Source organism: Glycine max, chromosome 7 (assembly GCF_000004515.6).
Source record: "Glycine max cultivar Williams 82 chromosome 7, Glycine_max_v4.0, whole genome shotgun sequence".
In the NCBI taxonomy this organism is placed as follows: Eukaryota; Viridiplantae; Streptophyta; class Magnoliopsida; order Fabales; family Fabaceae; genus Glycine; species Glycine max.
This window is the reverse complement of record NC_038243.2, coordinates 17,373,602-17,387,941: the sequence shown is the minus strand read 5'-3', so window position 1 is coordinate 17,387,941 and position 14,340 is coordinate 17,373,602. Positions and strand designations below refer to the sequence as shown.

At 31.2% G+C, this 14,340-nt stretch overlaps 2 protein-coding genes across 3 annotated transcripts; one reads left to right on the top strand and one right to left on the bottom strand.

Moving 5' to 3' along the window:
• Positions 1 to 209: 209 nt before the first annotated feature.
• Positions 210 to 593, bottom strand: LOC100804764 (uncharacterized). Its single transcript, XM_003530213.1, has one exon. It carries the CDS (start codon positions 591 to 593, stop codon positions 210 to 212), a length of 384 nt encoding a protein of 127 aa, XP_003530261.1.
• Positions 594 to 5,263: 4,670 nt separating this feature from the next.
• Positions 5,264 to 8,181, top strand: LOC100804237 (sulfoquinovosyl transferase SQD2). Of its 2 annotated transcripts, XM_006583567.4 has the most exons (9): positions 5,264 to 5,352; positions 6,063 to 6,180; positions 6,302 to 6,375; positions 6,536 to 6,591; positions 6,667 to 6,750; positions 6,885 to 6,972; positions 7,057 to 7,134; positions 7,296 to 7,340; positions 7,498 to 8,181. In XM_006583567.4, the coding sequence occupies exons 1-9, from the start codon at positions 5,285 to 5,287 to the stop codon at positions 7,985 to 7,987; spliced, it is 1,101 nt and encodes a 366-aa protein (XP_006583630.3). In that variant the 5' UTR covers positions 5,264 to 5,284; the 3' UTR covers positions 7,988 to 8,181. The 2 variants fall into 2 exon arrangements, with proteins under 2 accessions (XP_006583630.3, XP_014633489.1); XM_014778003.3 differs by lacking the exon at positions 5,264 to 5,352 and having other exon boundaries at positions 5,359 to 6,180; positions 6,529 to 6,591; positions 7,498 to 8,178.
• Positions 8,182 to 14,340: the final 6,159 nt, after the last annotated feature.

The window sequence follows — 14,340 nt, the reverse complement described above, 5'->3', positions numbered from 1 at the left end:
GGGCTAATGTTAATATCAGAGAAACTCTACAGTCTGCACATACAAAACATGGCGCACAAAGGATCAACCTCTCTTTCCTTACACTCGAAACATGTTAATTGAAAATCAAAAAACTATAAAGCATACCCTTTTGCACCTAACACACACATCTGAATTCTCATGCAACTAGCAGCCTTAAAGAACTTGGAGAATTGACATAGAAACTCAACTCAACTTGGTCTCTCCCTAGATGAGGAGGAATGTAAGAACTCAATGCAATCTTCTACAGTTTCGGCTCGGTGTGAATCAGTGAGGTCTGATAATGAACGTGACCTAACCAAAGTGGATGAAGAAACCTTTCTGGAGGATCTCCTTCTCACAGAAACGTTTCTTATAGCACTTGCCACCTTTTCTCCTAGCTGCAGTAGAAACTTCGCAGGAGACAAGTTAGTGTCCATAGAAAATCTGAAAGTGCATGGTCTGGTGACCCTCTTCCCGTTTCTTGAAACTCTATTATCCTTGTCGTTGCCACCACCACCATTGTATTTGAGAAAGAGGGTTGGTTTGTCGTTGACATCAGGACTAAAGCACACCCTTTTGCTCTTTCTAGACATTTGAACAACTATAGGAGAATACTAATGCTACAAAAGATTGTTGTGTTAAATTTCCAATGTATGTTTAGTGAAGTGAAGGGAAAGAGAGAAATGGATTCAGAAAAAAAGAGAGGAGAAGCAGAGTGAGAATGTTTGTGAGAGTGGAAATTTGGATAGGAGTATATATAGATCAACCAATTCAAGGAAACAAGCTAAAACAAACTACCTAGTAAAACGGAAAAGATGCCATACTAGAATTATAATTAATCCTATGTCCTATTTATCTTAAAGTATATTAGTGTGACACATTGGTTTGATTATGAGACCAGTTATATAGCATTAAAAAAATTATAGTTAAATTAGAAATAATGTAACATCACATCGTTTGAGCAAGGTGCATAAATTGCTGTAAATTTCTTGATATATGTTTTTGTTTCTTAAAAAAAATCACAGCTTATTTATAGTATAAGAATTACATTACACTTTGTTTACCTAAGAATTTCTCTAATGAAACATTTTGTTTGATTGAGTAATTTATTGGGTGAAAACGAGAATACAGAGGACAAAGTGAAAAAGTTACTCGTAAGATTTAAAATTAAAGGTCAAAACGAGTTAATTATTGGATGTTAGGTCCAAAACTTATATATATTGTTTGAACTTTGAAGTAAATACAAAAGGCAAAACAATGTAATAGTATATGTAAAAAGAAGTTCAAAGGTAACATCACCCAAGATCAATCAAGTATCTACCTGAGGCTAAGGTCAATTGATATACGTGCATGAGACATGCACACATGGGGCTAATGTTGAATTAACAGTTAACATTAATGGAGCAGGTTTATCACTATTAAGGTAATGGTTGAGAGTTGGACAAAGCATGAACAGAAAGAAGATTGTGACAGAATTTCTCGGGGACCAAGAAGGAGGAGGGAAAAGAACAATAAAGGGTTTTGGTCAAAAGACAAAGTGGTGGTGGAGCAGTGGAGACTTGAGAGGGAGACAAAGGGTGAAACAGTTATGTGCTGAAAAAGGAGGCAACAACAGAGACAGTGAGGATACGGAACTGCTTATTAGTCTTCCAATCAACGTTGCTTTTTAGGTGGCATTGCAGGGCCAAGTGATGCTTTTTTGCTACCCCTTTGGTTCGGTTTCTGAAATCCGAAATCGAGATATCATATCATTGCCCTTATATCTTCTGCAACAAAGAGAATAAAGAGATGAAGAGGAATCTATTTGAATATTTATGTTGTTGGCTAAAACGTTGATGAGGCAAGTAATTTTATCCTCTTATTTTTGTGTTATTTTGCGTTATAGGGTTAGATTTTCCTTGGAACACACACCAAAGCAAAAGCAATGGAAAAACAAAATATCCTGTGTTGTTGGCGTGAATATTAGAGAAGTAAGTCGTTAGCCCTATTCTAATAGGTGACAACTTTTCCTTAGCTTCTTGTTGTACAAGGAAATTCATACACAGAAAATTGGTGCCTCTGCCTCTATTATGGCCTCCAGCAACTTTGTTTGCACTATAAATTCGTAGGCTTCTTTCCACACGCAAATCAACACTTAATAATATAGTAGTACTATATAATATCAAACGTTTCAAATGTTAATTGGAGCCCTTAATATAGGAATTAAGTTCTAACCTAAGTATTTCTCTGAATGCACTCATTTGGAGTCAGCTTTTTGGCAGAGCCATGTTGATTACTAGTCATAAGGCTTGCTCGAGGATAAAAAGATGAGAGGAAAAAGAGTTCTAAATAGCAAGGGTGGTAAGTTTATTATTATTATTAAATATATTCATTTAAATACACTTCGTTTTAAATTAAGTGTGACATTTAAAAAAGAATAACTATTTCAAAATAAGCGTTGTATTAATTTTTTAATATAATATTAATTATTTTTTATTAATATTCATAATAAATGTCACTTTAGCAACAATTTGGTGTCATAGAGTTAGGGTTCAATTTGGTGGAGATTTTACATCAAGTATTTCTTCATCAACAAGGACCCGATGAAGGTATATAGCACAATGAAGAACAAAGAAATTTTGATACTGTTTGAATTTGCGAGATAGTAAATTGTAATTTAAGAACTAGCACCAAAAAATTGAAAATTACATAGACTATTAAAAATTTAAAAGGACAAAAAAAAATGAATATGTTATAAAGATTAAAAATACTTTCAAGTCTTATTATTATTATTATTATTATTATTATGGATTTTTTTCGCATCTTGAGGACAATACCTACACTTCTATACCTTTTTTTGTACAAAAATGTTTTCTTCGCATATTTTTCCTTTATAGGAACGACACTCTTTTCTTTATACATAAAAAGTAGAAAGAGAAAAAAAAAATCATGTTTTCTTCTCTCTTATTTTATGAATAATCCAGGAAACATCGTAAAAGAAATATGATAAACATTAAAAATATAGAATTAGTCTAACGGTGAAGGAAGGAAGAATGAAAGATAAAAAAATGTCATGCGTTTGAATCTTTTTGTTAATAAAAAATGAATTAATTAATAATTAATATTTACCGAAAAAAAGAATGGACATAATTTAAAACTTTTCCAATATAAAGAATGACCAAAATTGACTAATTCTCCTTTTGTTATTGTCAATTTAAAAAATAAAATAAAATAACAGAAAAATATTCCTAAACTCCTTCAAATGTTGACCTTACTGAAGTGTTTTTTTTTCCAATATTCAAACAGAATTTTTAAATAATCTTTTTTAAATAATCTTGTGAGTCAGACGGATTATCTTTATGACGGGTTTGTTTTTCACTTTTGCTTTCATCAAGCGTGCGTTTAAACTGGTATAAAGATATGATGCGACACAAACAGCATAAATAAACAAAGCCTTATTATTAATAATAGTTATCTTGGTGAAAATCTTGACTCGTGGACCATCATGACTTATGGGTTTTGATATACGATAATGATTGTGATATCCTAAGTTTCACATTGGATGGGCTATTGTGGGAACCAACACGCCCCTTTGTCATATTGAAGAGGTCGGGGAATGTGGGACTACTAGATTTAGCTCAAGTTTGAAGTAAAAAGGGAACCGAGAGTGAACCTTGGAAGAGTAGTAGGGAGTGGAAAACTAATTAATAGGTAGAGACCCTCGTTAGAAAAAAATATATATAATGATAGCTAGGTGAGGCAATTGATTGGCTAGTTTCGTTATCTGAATGTCAGAAAATTATATATATATATATATATATATATACTTTACTATTATTTTTTAACTGAAATATTTATTAATAATGTAAAAGGATTAATCTTTATCGAAAATTTTAATAGATAATTTTTAGTGATATAAGATCTCGTTTAAAAAAGAATTGAATTAATGGTATTTTTATAAAATATTTTATAATTTCTATAAATTATTTGATTTTTTTTCACTAGTTTTTATTATTAAATATTTATGTTTTTTTATTAATAATAATACATATTACTTTAAGACTTTAATTTTTTCACATCACTTATAATAAACTATTTTTTTTTTACAGATTAATGGTTATTCATAAAGGTAAAATTGATATACTGATAAGTTTTTTTAAAAAAATCAATAAAATCAAATTAGTTTACTTTATTTTTATTAATCTATGTGATTATGTCCAAAATATTTGATATTAAGAGCGGAGAAAGTGCAATATTTGAAGTGATCTAAACCTAATTATACACGCATTATGTAACAATTTATATTCCACCTTATAGGAATTAATCTTTTATTTCATGTAAGATATTTTGAGGGATTTAATTATTTTGGTATTTAAAATAAAATTGAAATAATAATAGTTTTTAAAAATAAAATTGTTTGATGGGGAGGACTTCAAACGCACGGTTAATTACATTTTATATCTTATATATCTTGGTATTCGATATTTATTTTATTTTATTTATTTGGGATATGCATCACTTTATGTGATGTTTTAAATAGATTAGATGTTTAAAATAATTATCTAAGATGTTTGTAAATTGTTTTAGTCTTGTTAGTAAATAAAAGTTTGTTACTATTATAAAGAAGAGAATTAATTGGGCCCTAGATAACAAAAAAATAGATACTTTCACATATTGGGTTGTAGTTAGTAAAATGTGATGCTGTGAATAGTAACGATGTTTGGGCCTTTAATTTAAATAAAACATGTCTGTTTAACACATCATAGTGGGCTATCAACAATTAAATGGACTTAGGTAAAATTAGTTAAAGGCAAGGATAGTTGCTATTTACACACCTTATATTTACTTATACATTCCAATTTTTTGAACACCTAAGTTAATCTTGTAAGCATACACCAGTAAGAAAAAAAAATGTTTATTTTTGGTCTTTGAATGTATAAACCATGAAAATTTAGTCGTTGAAAGAAAAATTCTAATTTAGTGATTTAATGTGTAAAAAGAACACAATTAAATTCTATTTTGCAGATATGTCTCAGGGTACAAAAACCGGTTTCAGAACTTTATTAGATGCCTTCGTGAAATAGGAGATGAGGTAACTTTTTCTACTTTTTCTTTCTATGTATGCACATGTGTATTTACCTTTATATTTGGTACTTTTGTGCGTTATCCCAAAAATTCAGAGAAATTTTTCAATAGATAGCTTCTGCAGATTACAGTATAGTGTTTAAACATTTGTCCAGTACTTTTTTCTTTTTCCTTTTACATTGTGTACTGACTAGTTATGTTTATTTCTCACTTAAAGGTGATGGTTGTGACAACACATGAAGGAGTGCCACAGGAATTTTATGGAGCCAAATTAATTGGATCTTGGAGGTTGCTAACACTGATCTATTTTAGTTGCTTAGCTCTTTTTTGCTTCATCAACTCTTTTCTCTACTTGTACTTCTAATTTATTTGTTTTCAAAACATAAACTTTGTGTCTTTCTGTCACAAGGGTAATTCTTGTTTCTTATCTTCAATTATTGTATATATGCTGTGCAATTATTGCATGTATTTGTTGACTATATAATCGTACTTTTTATTTTAAATGCATTTTTGTATATTTCGTAAGATCTTGTGATTCATGTTTTGATCACACAATTTACATTTACAATATTTCACTCTCTTCTCGATCCTGGGTGCAATCTTAATATTGACAACCTTGGCTGTAAAGATGACATGGTAGAGGGAGATCAACAAACGGAGTTGTCAAATTGGAATGCAGTTTACTGGAAATTTCACCAGTGAACAATGGATTCATCAAGCACACATGGATTAGGATTGCTTCTCATTAGGATCTAAATACCGTGTGAAGAGGAAGAGAAAAAGAAACATATAATGAAATTTGTGTGTTAAATTACATAGGGGAGGCTCTATTATATAGAGTTAATGTCATAATTACACGATTAATAAACATCTAATTTCTGTAATTGAGAGATTTGGTTAGCCTTTTTACATTGTCTATCTATTTTCCAACAACTAGCATGCCCATATGTTTTATACTAAAAATTTTCTTTTATACCAAAAACAATTGAGAAATGCAGCTTTCCCTGCCCTTTGTATCAGAAGGTACCCCTCTCCTTGGCACTTAGTCCAAGAATAATTTCGGAGGTAGCTCGGTTTAAGCCTGACATAATACATGCATCGTCACCAGGCATAATGGTTGGTCTGCAATTCCTCTATCTCCTCATTTGTTAAATTTGGGGGTTATTATGGATAGTGTAGTGTAACTGTGTAAAGAATTATTTGTCACACTGCATATCTAATGCTGGCTTAATTTCAGATTTTTGGAGCTCTTACCATTGCAAAACTTTTGTGTGTTCCTATTGTCATGTCCTATCATACCCATGTACCTGTGTAAGTTTTATTCAGGTTACAGATTCTCTGAAAATATTTACCATTTTAGATTGCATGTTACTTCTGTTTACAATTATTCTGATATGATGCTATGATGTCAGAACTGCTTCAAGTTATACAAATCATGTATAGCTTATGGCTGATCTTGTTTAGTCTCCAGGTACATTCCAAGATATACCTTTAGCTGGCTGGTGAAACCCATGTGGTTGATCATAAGTATGTACACTTTCTTGCTTACACTTTTCAATTTGGACTCATATTGGTGAACATAACAAATTTTGGTGGTTATAGAATTTCTTCACAGAGCAGCTGATCTGACTCTGGTGCCATCTGCTGCCATTGCGGGGGATCTCCTAGCAGCTAGAGTCACAGCAGGTGAACATAGAATCCCCTTATCTAGTCTTTTAGCTATGCTTAATTGGTAATAGCATCAGAGAATATGTGTTTCCTGGTATGCCTACTACTATGCAGCAAAATTTTGACCGAGTTTTTCTCCTGTTGGTATCCAGCTAACAAGATTCGTCTTTGGAACAAGGGTGTTGATTCTGAAAAATTCCATCCCAAATACCGCTCCCATGAAATGCGATTAAGACTAAGGTATGGACCTTTTCTCATTTTTTCATATGCTCAAGTTTTGGTAATAATGACATTTCATCTTATTCTTAAACATTTGTCATACAGCAATGGTGAACCTGACAAACCCTTGATTGTTCATGTTGGACGGCTTGGAGTAGAGAAGAGTTTAGATTTTCTGAAAAGGTAGTGAACATCATTGTGAAATTTTCATAACTTGAAGTATTTGTATTCAAGTTTTTCAAGTCAATCTCAAAAATCTAGAATATAAACTGGAAAACAGCAAAAACTGCTTGTTGATTATTGATGTACAAAAAGCTGAAAAAACACTAATTGCTTTTGGATAGGCTTCCTGATGCCCGAATTGCTTTCGTTGGTGATGGACCATACAGGTGACTAATTCTGCCATCCCTTAAAAAAAAAGTATTTGGTGTTTGTTTCATGCTTTTTATCTTTATATTACTCCCCTCTTCCATATCTACATAAAGCAATGTTAATATAAAAACTTTGGCAACTTTTAGTAATATGAGTTGCTTTGCTAACTACTAGGGAGGAGCTAGAGAAAATGTTTGAAGGTATGCCTGCAGTATTCACTGGAATGTTAGTTGGGGAAGAACTGTCCCAAGCATATGCCAGTGGAGATGTATTTGTCATGCCTTCAGAGTCAGAGACACTTGGTCTTGTAGTTTTGGAGGCCATGTCTTCAGGGATACCTGTTGTGGCGGCATGTGCTGGAGGTATTCCTGATATAATCCCTGTGGATCAAGATGGTAAAACTAGCTATCTGTACAATCCAGGAGATTTTGAAGACTGCTTGAGCAAACTAAGGCCCCTTTTGCTCAACAAAGAGTTGAGAGAAACCATGGGAAAAGCTGCGCGTGAAGAGATGGAGAAGTATGATTGGAAGGAAGCCACGCGAAAGATTCGCAACGAACAATACAATGCTGCCATTTGGTTCTGGCGCAAGAAAAGAGCTCAACTATTGAGACCCTTCCAATGGCTGGCAAAACGTTTTTTCCCATCACCACAAGTCAACTAGAGGTGATGCAACTTCACACCAAGCTTAGGCTGGTTCCCTGCCAGCTTTATTTGGCTTCACAGAAGACTTCTATTGGATAAATGTGTGGTTGATAGTGTAATGCATTCATTCTTTTTGAATGTAAGGGTACATACAATATGGTGGCTTGCACCGTATTTTGTGCTATTATAAAGAGAATCAATGCCATAGCTTGAATCCTTCATGTCCCTATTCTATTAAATTAAATATTTGAATGCCAAATCAATTCAGACTATAGCATCATCATAATTCATAAAAAACAAAGGGATTTCACTTGGATGTATACTTCCCATTCCAATTTTTAAGACTTTTTTAATTAATTCACACCTTTTAAGAAAAGTAGTTATTATATTAAATTCGTCAATTATTTATACTATAATTTCAAAATAAAAACTTTCTTCTCTCACTCTATCCACTTACATGTTTTTCATTAATGTTTAGAGAGGGAATAATTAAGTACATTCTTCTCCTTACATCATTTGTCACATTCATAGTTACAGCTCTAACTCGATTATTTCCTAATAATTGTTGAACTTCACAAGTCACGATAATTTGTTGACCAATAGGATCTCAACCCTTAAGTATAAGAGCGTTATAAATATTAGGCATCTTCCATGGGAATAGCTACATCTAATACCAGACCAATTATTTGGGCGATATGTAGAAAAAAAAATTAATACATCTAAAAATTACAAAAAGATCTTATAAAAGGGAACAAACAAATTTTTAAAAATGATCTTTTAATTAGGAATAAAGGGAGTATATCATTTTATTTTAAAATATAAAATTACATTTTGGAGTAGTCTTTCTAGAATGTAAAAAGAATGTAATTTTACATAAAAATAATGTAATTTTACATTCTAGATTAAGTGGACGAAGCAAAAATGGAGATGCAGTAAGCAATCGGGTGCATAATAACATTTGCCTAGCCCACTAATACCACTATATCCCGGGGATTGCCCATGACATTTTGACTTTCATGTTATTAACACGACACTCTACCCAAATCAACTGAGTTAATAAATCAATTATGTTATAAAATAACTAATGTCGTTATATATAATACTAAAATTTCTAATGTATATTTAATGCTCATGTAAATTTACATAATAAATTTTGTGACAATTAATTTTGTTCTAATAATTAATTTGTTTACATATATATTAGAACAAAATTAATTGTCACAAAATTTATTATGTAAATTTACATGTGTTTTAAATATACATTAAAAATTTTAATATTATATATAACGACATTAATTATTTTATAACATAATTTACGTATTAGCTCAATTGGTCATGATAACTTTTATACATCTTTTACTACTCTCTTTTCTCTAAAAAAAGAAAAACTTAAATCCACCTGTGGTGCCTATAGTTCTACAATTGTGAAATTTTGGTCCACGAAAAAAAAATTAATTGCACATGTGATCTCTCAAAGTTTTTAAAATTTAACTATTTTGATCAAAATTGTTAAATTTTAGAAATATGAGGAACCACTAAATGTGCAACAAAATTTTTCCAGGCATCCAAAATTGCATAATTGTAAAGTTATAGAGACCAAAAGTGAATTTAAGGAAAAAAAAATAACACATCAAGGTTTCAGTGACACTCTTTTAAGTTATGATAAGTAAATAATTTTTAAAACTCTCCAACATATTTTTAATAAATATTATTTTAATATTAACGAAACATTCACATATTAACATTTGACTAGAGTAGGAGTAAGTATGACTCAACCTATCTAGTAATTTAGTTTGGCTGAAAGTAGATTTTAACAAGTTTAAGTTTTAAAATTAGAGTCGATATATTTTTAAGATGTCTTTGAATTATGTTTTGAGTCGTCCTAACCAAGTTTAGTGTTCAATATTCTTAAGTTTTTTTTTAACAATTATATATTATTAATATAAAAAATTATTCAATAGATAAAATTTTGTATAACGTGATATGTATTATTTACTTCAAAATATATATTTTAAAATATATCTGAATTTAAATTTTATATTTCATTTATTCTATGATTGAATTATATATAATGTTAATTAATACATTACATTAAAAAAGTCGGATTAATATAGTATTGTGATGTATATTTTAAATCTTGCTTGAGTCAGATTTGGATTTAAATAAATTATTTGATCAAATTTTGTGTAGGGCAAAGACAAAGACAAAACTCATTCATGGCTCACCCCAACCCCTAGACTAGAGAACTCGACGACAAAATTATAAAGAATTTGAAGTTGTGATTTTTTTTCAATACTTTCCTTTCATGATTATTAGGGAGAAGAAAAAAGAGAACCATTTTTTCTGCCTCCCTTTTCTTTCCTATAATAAAAGAGAAGAAAGAAAAAAGGTGCAAAAAAACCAAGGGTAAGAAGAAAGTTAGCATCCTTTTACTATAATAATGGGATCACTCTTTGATAAGTACATGGTTCTTAATCACATTCCATATAATTACAACCACTCTGATTATATTCAGTCAAAATGCAAATTAATTAGTAATTACACTTTTCTGGGGTACGTGTAGAATTTTACGTGTAAGAATATGGTGATATTGCTCATGTTGGTGACCACTGACCCCTGGATCATTGCGCGGACCTTTGCTAGTCTCAAGTGCAACAAATGAAGACTGGACTGGTACCGGTAGAACTTTGAATAAAAGAAATCATTGAAACCTTTGTAAATTCTTGGTTATTCACACCCTACAATCTTTATCAGCAATTTTGAATTTTATTTTATTTTATTTAAACTTCTTGTACCTGTTTTTATGATTAAGGAGCAAAAACCATGACAAAATGTACAACATAAGGAGAATTCTTTAATGCTATAAATTGAAGTCGCATATTAGTGACCAAACCAAAGTTTGTTCGTTAGAACAAATTTAGCAACCGTATAAATAAATTTGACTATAGTCATATAATAATTCAGCATAGTGCTTCAAAAGAAGTGTTTTCTTTTTATCAATAAATCCTCAAAAGTTGATAAATAATTGAGTCTTTATAGAGACATATTACGTATACATATTGTAATTAAATTGAACTTATTGCACCAGGAAAAGGAAGACCCAGAAAAGGAATTCCAGTCATATAATCATATTGCCTACGCAAATAAACCAGAGAACAACTCTTACTACCGTATCAGCTTTAAGCATGTCATGGTGTTCCCCAACAATCTATCACTTTGTTATTAAAATTAAAAACACCCTAGTGCATTATTATAGATTTTTCCCCCCATTATGTGTCATAGTTTATGTCTCCTCAACATAACAGCTTTCTCCCTTGTTGAAGTTTTTATACTAATGTCTAGAGTGGCATCTATGTTAGACGATCCCATTAACCACATACTGATTTTACTTTCTCATTTAGAGAGAATTCAATTTCTAGAGTGAATAGGTGTGGGTAAACGGACTCAGGTCCATGGACCGGTCAGCGGGGCCTGTGGTCTGCACGGACTATGGACCAATTTTTTTTTTAAAAAAATCCATGGCTATATAGGATTTTAGGCTCGTCCCGCATAATCCGCAAGTTATGAAGGTTTGGCCCGCGGATTGACCCGCAAATCCACAACCACCAATTAAACCCAACCCAAACTCAATTAATCTTATAAGCTCAGTCCAAAATTTCTTTGTGTTTATGTTAAAAATTTATTTGATTGTGTTAAAACTTTTGTAATTAAGTATTTGTTAGAAATTTATTAAGACTTTTTAATATATATATATATATATATATATATATATATATATAATTGAGTGTAATTGGCTATTTTTTTAAGAGAAAAAATATATTTTTTAAAATTGCATTTTTTATAAATAAAAAAATAGGCTCACGGACTATTCTTTTTGGCCCACGGGGCGGGGGTGGAGCAATAATTTAGATCCTTGTAAGAGTGCGGGATGGGCTGGCCCGGTCCGCTGTCAATGCGAGCTTACACAGGTGGGCCGACGCACTTACCCACCCATAAGAGTGACACATATCTCTCTCTTACTACTAAATTTTTTTTTTAAAAAAAAAAACTTGTTTTATATGCTTTTACATCATTTGTAAAATATTAAATTTGAGAAACAATAATAATATTTTAATAAGTAAATAATAAATATAAAAAATATAAAAGAATCAGAGTTCTTTCTTTTCTATAAGGTGATGTATGTCTTATGGTCATTAATCAACCCGCGGTAATCACTAACTCAAATAGATAAAAGAGTAAACAATCATTTTTGTCAACCTATATGTTAACATTTGTTTGTTACTGTTAATGAAAGAACATACATGGTATAGAGAGGCAAAAATGTCATAAAATGATTGTCAACATGGTAGCTGAATAGATTATACCAACATGTCAATAAGTTTCTGTTGAACTAATTTATCAAATATCAAATTTCGTTTCATTTAAGGATAAAATATAATTTAATTTTCATTTTTTTTCCTTTTTTATCATTGTAAGCATAACATTACAATAAAAAATTTAAAAAAAATAGGAAAGTAAGCATAAGTTAGAACAAACATAATTTTGCTTAATAAGTATAATCTGTGTGTTGCTCTGTAATTCCTAATGTGACAGTACTTTACCCAAAATATGAGACTCAAACAAAAATGCACAACCATTAAGTTAATTCTTACAAAAAATGAGATTCAACTTGATTTTGTCACTACTTAATGTTGTCACAATAGAAATTTGAGAACAATAGACAAATTATACTTACACTACTAGAAAATGTAGATTTAACATTGTCAGTTTAACATCGATTTTTGACAAAATCGATGTTAACATAAACGCAGTGACATAATTGTAAATAATGTGCATTAGTTGACATCAGTTTGGGGGGAAATCAAAGTTAACGAGCTTACGTAACATTGGTTTTATGAAAAACTGATGTTAACTTATCAAATGTTAACATCGGTTTTTTTCAATAAAACCAATGTTAATGTTTGATAAGTTAACATCGATTTTATTGAAAGATGTTAACTTATTTTTTGTGACTCTGTCTTCTCTACATCTTTTTGTATTGGTCACCATCCCCAATGGCTCCAAGGTCATCCGCGCCCTCAAAGCCCTCACTGGTGTCGTCTTCCAACGTCCCCCCCCCCCCCTTGATTTCTGTCATCAAGCGCCAGCTCCGGATTCGGACCATCTACGAAAGTTAGCTCCTTGAGTGTTTTCTAGATTTCCTATGTTAGTTTCATACTTCGTCAAATAAGTCTCATATTTCACATAAACCCTGATAGGCACTTGGTTGTTTTCTGGATTTCTTGTGAGGCTAGCACCTATGTCAAGACTATGTGTGTGCACTTATGCTTGCTTCTTGGTGTGGGTAGCCACATGCAGGAGCTTCGGAGGGTCAGGTCTGGGATCATGGGGGAGAAGGATAACATGGTCACCATACATGATCATGGGGGAGCTGAGTGGGTTTATGATAATTATAGGGATGGGACTTATTTGAGGAGGGTTGTTATGCCCTTGGAGATTCTTTTGACTAACTATAAGAGGTTTTTTGTCAAGGATTCTAGTGTCGATGCTATTTGTTATGGTGCTAAGTTCATGAATCAGATTAAATTTTGAAAGTTGATCAATCACATCCTCACCAACTATGGTTCTTTCACAGTTATATCTTGATGTTTAAGAAGGTTTTTTTTCTTCCTTATGGTTGTAAGTAATTTAGTGATCATGTTTGGTTCTCCAATGTTAGAAATTGAAATTAGAATTGTTTTGATTTTATAATACTTTTCTTTTTTACTTATGCTTCCATTTATTTTTGTTTAACTTCATAGATACATAGCTAATATTACCCTTCTACGTGGAAACCATGAAAGTAGACAACTAACACGGGTATGTTTATATTATATCACAAACTTGTCTATTGTACTTAACCTGAATTATTCTAGGCTAGTATAGAACAACTTATGCCAAAGAGGAGATTTTATTGAAGCTTTTTATTCCATCTCATTCTAACATGCAATTTTGATTCTTAAAATTCATTTTTTATGTGATTGTTTGATTACTTCATGGATTTTACCAGAACAATGACATAAATAACTCTAGACTTGTTGGATCTTATTTTTAGTAAACAGTGTGTACAAAATAAGAGGACTGTTGAAGGTTTCTTCTCCGTGTCATTTTAGCATATGCCAATTCTAAACTTGACAGCATTTGTGATGTGATTGTATGCATGACTTGATTGCATGTTACCTTTAAAAACTTTAAATTTGGTTCTTTTGAAATTTCTTAACAAGAAATAGGTAATCTAGAATAGTCTACCAACTAGGATTTTTCTAAAATTGCAATGAAGGTTAACAAATGCTTGTTTAGGTTTGAAAATGGCCTTGAGAACAAAAATAGTTT